Raw genomic sequence first — 7,588 nt, 5'->3', positions numbered from 1 at the left:
TATAAAAACAGCAAAAAAAAATTGCTTCTATAAAGACATAAATTTTGAAGCACTGGACAATGAAAGGACTGGACATTAACAAAGGACTGGCCAAAAACAATGTTGAACAATCACTGAAAAATAAAATCCCACAGGATGAGATTTTTTACCATCAGTGCGGGACAAGGCCCAGCACAAGTAGTGATAGGTTGGGGCAGAGCTACACACAGACCCTTGCCTCAGGTAGCTCAGAAAAGGAGGATTAGCAAAGAGTTCCAGGGGAGGCCAGGGAGACCCAAAGAGTGAGCTGCCCACTGTCAACTATGATATTCAGAGAATTGATAAGGGAAAAAGAAACCGTGTTCCCTCGAGGATAAACAGGAAATTTAAAGTTGGAAGATCACCTCAGAGCCCAAAACGTATAAATACTTCAGAGCAACCAGAACTATAAGAGCAAGAAGGCAAACTCAATAATCCAACTGATTCTCGGGAAAATATCCAGTTTATAAAACAAACAGAAGGTGCCTTTAAGACATGTGAATTAACTTTCTCAGTGGAATAGGATAAGTCATCCATGAAACAAGTGTAGGCTATTATTTTCTAAAAATGGATCTGCAAATGAAAACCATGACCACTTAAATTAAAAAGAGAAATTTCAGTAGGAGAACTGAAAAGCAGAATGGACATAACTGAAGAGCAATTTAGCAGCTGAAGAAATTGTCGCATCAATAAGAAAGAGACATCTAAGTAGAAAAATGGACAAAGGATACGAAGAGATGAATCACAGAGAAATCCAAGGGGCCATTAAATGTGTGGGAAAAAAAAGTCCTCAGCCTTGTGACAATCAGAGAAAGGCAAGCTAAACAAGCGAGATACAGTGTCTGCCTCTCTGATGGGGGAGAATTAAATGATTGAGAATCCTCAGTGTTGGCACGGGGCAGGGCATTGGCCTCATGTAGTTTTGGCAGGAACATGAGTTGGCACCATGTTTTCCAGGGCAATGTGGCAGGCCTTTTCTAATTAAAATGTGCATGCTTTCCTCTCCAGCAGTTCCAGTTCCAGGGATACTCAGCATGTATCCACAGTGACACGGTGACATATACATAGTGCAAGTCTCTGCGGCCGCGTTCACAATCATGAGAAGCTGGAAGGCAGGCGAGTGGATGGAAAAAGCTGGCAGGTGATTAAGCTGCTACACATCCATAATGCGGAGTACCACAGAGCAGCTACCAGGATGGTGCGCGCGCAGGCACCAACGATCTCACCCACGTATTTGAGTAGCAGTGGACAGGGCCTGGGTGCTGGGTATACTGTTTCTCAACACTTTACACAGTGATGCCTTGTTGAAAGCTCACCAGGATGGTAATAGGTAAGTGCTGTTTCTAAGCCCACCTATTACAGAGGGAACCAAGGCACAAAAGTTTGAGTAGTTAACCCAAAGTCACACACAGCAGTAACGTTGGGATTTAAACTCAGTACTCTGATTCTAGGGATGGTGCTTTTAAATATGATACTGTATGAGGTATTCAGGGAGTTCTCTTTAAAATCAAATTCCTGAGCTGTATGTGAAGAGCTAACCAATTTCTGTGAAAAATGTCAGAACTATGTATTTTCCTATGAACCTAAGTTTTCATGCTATTACCCAGCAATCCTTGGATAAGTACGTGCAAAGCTGTGATCCATCCGATGGAGGACAGAAACAAGCGTTTGAAATGAATGAGGTCCTCATTCAATACTGAATTTAGTTTTTCTTAAAATATAATCTTGAATGATGTAATTAAAATTTTAATTTATAAAATCTCCCAGATCTCCACATGGCATAGGTAATACCTCTCTGTACTGTTAATTGTGAAAGTTCAGATTTGGCAGGAAAGAAAAACCTTCAAAGCTATCTGACTGAGCCCTGCTGTTCAGAAACTCACCCTGGGAGATGGGCATTTACCCACATAGAGACAAGGCACCTTGCTGGTAGAGCAGCTCACACTGGACAGGGCAAACAAACACCAGGATTTAATGGGCAACACACAGACTCTAGGAGCACAAAGCCTGGCGCCCAACTCCTGGACCCAGCTGACACAGCTGGGAGAGTTTGGCCCAGTTCCTCAACCTCCCTGGCCCTGGGTTTTGGCTCTGTGAACCAGGGCCCATGTGCATCCCCAGAAGGGCTGTGTGAGGACTAAAGAGGGGAGGGCATGGATGAGACAGGAGGCTGGAGGCTTGACTCAACCAGCACCACACACTCCCTCCCTTCTCTCTTTCTTCTGGTTCCTGACACAAGAGAGATCTGCCCAGTTAGTCTGGCGGGTTAGTTCCAAGTTAGTCCTGCTTTCTGGGCAGCACTCTACACTCAATGCACAGGTATTTGTCACTGGTGGCTTGCTATGTTCTTTGATCATAAGACCAGGTCACGTGCTACATATCTCTCCTACAACCACAAAGGGAGGAAGAGAAAGCAGCACAAATCCAGGAGGCCCTGCTGTGGGGTCACTAGTGAGGTAGGCAGGTGACCGTGTGGCCCTCCTGTGCCTGCAGAGCTCAGGCAGGAGATGGAACCCAGAGTGACATGATGCACAGTGATACGGATGTGAAACTCACAAGGACCCGTGTGTGCAGGGCTTTTGGACCCTGGTGTTCCACAACTAAAGGTGATATTAGGAGGAAGGACTGGTCAGAAGCAGGAGGTTGCTGGGGCTGTGACTCTGGAAACTCTCTCCCTCACTCTGCTCCCTGCCACCGTGGTGTGCACTGCTCGTCCACTGCTGGGCCCTTGGCCACGCCTTACTGCCTGGGAACTGGCCAACCATGAGCAGAAACTGAGCCAAAATAAAACCCTCCACCTTTAAATTCTGGGTGTTGGGTATTTTGTCCCCGCAGTGAGGACAGGGATTCAGACCTCCAAGTATGGCGCACACCTTGTGCCGCTGCTATGGCTTCAGTGCGAGAGTTGCAAATGTGACCACCATGGTAATGGCATGAAGAGGTAGGACCTGTCTGAGTGACGAGACCCGGAGGGCTCTGCTTTCTGGAGCAGGTTAAGGCCACCATCTCAGGAAGGAAGGTCAGCCCCCTGCTGCTCTCTCTAGACCTCTTGTCCTTCCACCATGGACTGAGGCAGCTAGAGGGCCCCACCAGATGCACCCCTCAGCTTTGGACCTCAGCTTCCGAAACTGTGAGAGCTGAGCTTCTTCTGTTCTTTATGTGACCCAGCCACATGAAATGCACTAGGACTCCTGGCTGGGTCACGGGAGCTCAGAGAGACCTCACGTCCTGCCAAAGGTCACACACGAAATGAGCAGTAAAGCTTGGGTTCAGAAAAGAGAAAGGGTTAGGACCATCCCTGGAGAAGCTGCCCTGGGCATAGGGCTGCGCACCCCACTGCAGTGAGCTCTGGACGCTGCGAGAGGCCCAGCTAGATCATGCTTGAGGGGCACTCATGAGCTGGCCGGGCTGTGGAGGGTGGACTGGCACCTGGGTGCACAAGGCCTCCAGGACAAGAGGTCTGGAGCAGGGGACGGGGCACTGTGAGCACAGACGAGGCACGGAAGAGCAGTGAGGTCTGGAGAGCCTGGACTGAGAGTCTCTGCTCTCCTGTTGCTTCAGTCTCTGAGACTCTGCAGCCCAGGATGTAGAGCCTGCAGGCTTCTGCCCTTCCTCGGTCTCCCTTTTCACCCCTACTGGCACGCTAAAGAGGGACACCTTATGGAAATCAATGAGATCCGTGAGAGTTGCGTGGCGATTGGGGTCCACTCCCAGGAAGCTGTAAAAGTCCCCAGATGCATCCACGAGGAAGTGCTTGAAGCCTTTCTGCAGGCGGTAGGAGAGGGTGTAGCCCCAGATCTTCTCACTGACGCGCACCAGAAACGCACCCTCAGTCATGTTCTCCAAGAGATCCTCTGCATTTTCTCTGCTAATAATTCCTGATTAAAAAAGAAAGAAAAGAAAAAGTCAGTGGATTCTGTAGCCCTCCTCTCCCTCTCTTCCTTGCCTATGCCCCCCACCCTGTAGTGTGGTCCGTGAACAGATCCTGCCTTGCAGGGGACTAGGAAAGGAGGAAGTGTGTGGGACTGACCAGAGCTCCTCTCCTCCCAAAGAGGGGCTTCTTGGCCCAGAGCACTCAACTGTGGACCCAGGGGCAGTTTCCACTAGGCCTTGAGGTGAACACGTGTTCCTCCAAATTAAGCCATGCTAATCTGGATTAATGCTTAAGCAAGAAATTAGCAATGAGGCAGAATTACAGCATCTGTGGATTACAGATAGGAGTGAGTAGGCACTGCTCTGTGGCACCCCTTAGAGTCCTGCTTTAACAACTCCCAAGAATGACTGATAACCAAGGCCCCGCTCACTTTTCTGGAACCATAAGTGACACCCTGAAATCAGTATCTTCCCTTGTGGCCTAAAATAACTTCCTCCAAGTGGGCAGACTCTCAAATGGGCACAGGACTGAGGCTGAAGCATCCCTTTCACTCCAGGCACAGAACGCCCTAACATGTTGCCCTCCTAAGCAGCGTGGTCTCATCCCAGAATGGAGGACATGCCTGGCCCTGGAGCTGTGTATGTGGTGGCTATCATGACTCCAATCTTAAACATCTCCAAAGCTCCCCGTGCTGAAGCCAGATCCCCAGTGAGGGAGTTACTGGAAAGGGTGAGACCTTTGGGAGGAGGGGTCTGGCTAGAGGAACAAGGCCACTGAGGATAAGCCCTGCCAGGAACCGTTGCCCATCCCTCACACACTCCCTGTCATGGTGTCTGCCTCACCGTAGACCCAAAAGCAGTGGAGCCAAGTGACCATGAACCGAATCCTCTGAAACCATCTTCCCCCTTGAAGTAGTTTTCCCAGGTATTTCCTCACAGAGCTAGAAAGCTAACCTTAAAAATAGGCAGGCACTATGTTCCTGGAGGCTCAGACTCTGCAGGGCAGGAGCTGGGAAGGAGAGGGGGAGATAAAAGAGATGGATTTGCTCCCCAGCTCTGCCCTCCTCTGGCTATCAGATCTGTTGCCAAGCCCTCCACTTCTCCTTTGTCCTTTGAGATGTAAATCGCCACCACTATCAACTTCAAAGGCACACTAGGACTTTAAGTGACACAGAACTCAAGATGAAGTTTTTACAGGAGAATAGCTATGGAGATACTGAGTCCTGGGATTCTCTGCCGTTTTGAAGGAGCACAGAATTGCAACACACCGTCCCTGTGCATGCGCGCTTGCTGGCCCCTTGTGTGCAGTTAGCCAGCGGGAGCATCGAGGTCAGTGCCAAGTAGGGGGGAGTAGCTAAGCTGCTCATCTCTGTGACTCTGAGAGCTGCTCCCCACCGATGACTGCCTCCCACTGGGCCCATGGAGCACTCCCACGCTCACCTGCTCAGCTCCCTTCCTGCAGGTCATCTATCCAACATGGTGCACACTTCCCCTTCCTGGTGGTCAGAGCAGAGCACACAGAGGCAATTGCCCTGTCTGATGTTCTGCCTTCTACAGACCCTACTATGTCTGGGGACCACCAATTTCCTCCTTTCCCAGAACTCCCATCAAGGGCAGCCAGGCCAGTTTTCCTATCCCCAGTTGGGCTGTACAAAAAGAAAGCAAGAGAGAAGAGGGCATGGAGGCTGGAGGAAGAAGGCCCAAAGTCACTCCAAAGCCCACACCTGGTGAGGACTGCAGTGACAGCAGTGTGCCAAAGCAGAGATGTCACAGTTACATTTCTTTTCTTCTAAACAAGATTCTTTTTAATCTTTTAGTGATTTTTGTTTTTCAATAATAAAAATTATATAGATTTTGGAATACAGCATGACATTGTGATGTGTACTCATGACAAATGAATACACATGTAATACTTATGTACATATAAAATTATTGGGGTAATAATGCTTAAAATCTATTCTCTTGACAATTTTCAAATACAGTGGTACCTCAGTTCACAAACTCTGCTTTATGATTTTGGAAAAGATGGTCAAACTCGCGATCATGTGGGAGGGGTGGCCGCAGTTGTGTTTGTCACCTGATGCATAGCTTACAAACAAAAACAAAATTTTGCCAAACATTTCTGTTAGTGAATCAAACTGTTTCCAAATGAAAGTGTCTGTGAACACTGCGGCCACCACAATGTGCGACATCTCTTGACCCTATTCTTATTGTCTGACTGTGATTTAGAATCCTCTGGTCCACATGCCCTCTGGGTCCTTCACCGGCCCCCAGGCAATGCCGTTCTTCCATCAGTGTTCAGGGGTCCAGCATTTTTAAGTAGGGGACTGCGACTTCATCCTCCTGTGTTCCAGGGTGGCCTGGGACGAGCAGCAGCACGTGCCCCTGCAGGTTCTTTCTCAGCCCGGTCTCGCCCGGGACAACAGGAAACAGCTCGTGCTGCTGCGGAAGCACCTCGTCTCCTTCCTTCCTTCCTTCCTTCTGCCCTCCCCCCCCCAACCTTGGTAAGTATTTATGTATCGTTATCACAGGACCTCTGGGGGTCAGAGGGAGTGAGGCCCGGGTCCTGCCTTCCAGAACCTATGAGTTTAGACAGATGTAAAGATTGGCAAAAAAAAAAAAAAAAAAAAAAAAAAAAAAAAAAAAAAAAAAAAAAAAAAAAAAAAAAAAGTTAAATAAAAGGAAAAATATGCTATTGTTTGAATGTCTAAGCCCAAATGCTACACGCATGGCTCCAAAGGTGGCACTCTTGGGCATATAGGGCCATTTCCAGAGGTAGGAGCTGGGGGAAGCCCAGGTGGGGGCGGGAACACAGAGTGGACATGGGACTGTGGCTTCAAGGTCTGTCTGTGCCTACTGGAGGTGTGAGGGTGCCACTCGGGCACATACTCCACTGTGCTGCCATCCATGCCCGAGATGATCCAGCCCCAGTCACCCTCCCAAGCTGGCACACTGTGGTTAGACTCTGAGCCAGCAAAACAACAAGCTAAGTAATGCTTTTATCTTTGTGAAGTTCATTGCCTCAGGCATTTCACCGCAGTAATGTGAGGCCAACAAATCCAGGCTCACTGTGAGCCTCAGAGGTCACACAGACAGGGGCCAGCAGCTGTGGAAGCACCCAGGAGCTCTGAAACCCAAGATAGAAGGATGAAAGCAAGCGAGCAGGTGAGGAGGACAGCTTGCAAATGCAGTGAGCCCAGGGTTCTTCCGGCTGCAAGGAGGGCCAAGTCAGGAGGCAGGGCACCTGCAGAACATGCGGAGGTCAGCAGGCATCCAGCCCACGGGGGTCTCCAGGTGCAGTAACAGAAGTGGGAGGCCTTTAGAATAATATTTTCAGTATCCTGAGAGACTAATGGCTGCATTTACTGTCTTTCAGGGAGAAGGGCAGAATAAAACCATCTTCAGGGAAGGAATGGATAGAATTGACTATAAAGAAAGTTCTAGAGGCTGTACTTCAGGAAGAAGAAAAATTATCTGGACAGAGAGTCTGAGATACCATCAGTAATGATGAAAGTAGATGCTGTAGGTCAATCTAAAATTTAAAAAAAAACTTATAATAACAATGCGTCTTATTTACTTTTCTCACTGCTGACACAAAAGACCTGCTGAGGGGCCCGGGGAGATGGCTCAGTAGAATAAGTGCTTCCCTGGCAAGTTCAAGGACCTGAGTTCAATCCCTGGTTCTGAAAAAAAAAAA

The 7,588-nt window shown here is 48.7% G+C and overlaps 1 protein-coding gene across 5 annotated transcripts in view; it reads right to left on the bottom strand.

The window, feature by feature from the left end:
• Sh2d4b (SH2 domain containing 4B) overlaps nt 1-7,588 on the bottom strand; it is a 58,333-nt gene that overhangs the window by 2,704 nt on the left and 48,041 nt on the right. For 4 of the 5 annotated variants that reach the window (XM_023701267.1, XM_023701268.1, XM_023701269.1 and 1 more), the window contains exon 7: nt 3,676-3,896. In XM_023701267.1, the coding sequence (XP_023557035.1) occupies nt 3,676-3,896 (221 nt within the window). The remainder of the gene's footprint in view (nt 1-3,675; nt 3,897-7,588) is intronic. The other variant, XM_023701271.1, reaches the window with a different exon arrangement.

Source organism: Octodon degus, unplaced genomic scaffold (assembly GCF_000260255.1).
Source record: "Octodon degus isolate 3935 unplaced genomic scaffold, OctDeg1.0 scaffold00132, whole genome shotgun sequence".
Classification (NCBI taxonomy): Eukaryota; Metazoa; Chordata; class Mammalia; order Rodentia; family Octodontidae; genus Octodon; species Octodon degus.
The sequence above is the reverse complement of the archived record's forward strand: the minus strand, read 5'-3'. Positions and strand labels throughout refer to the sequence as shown.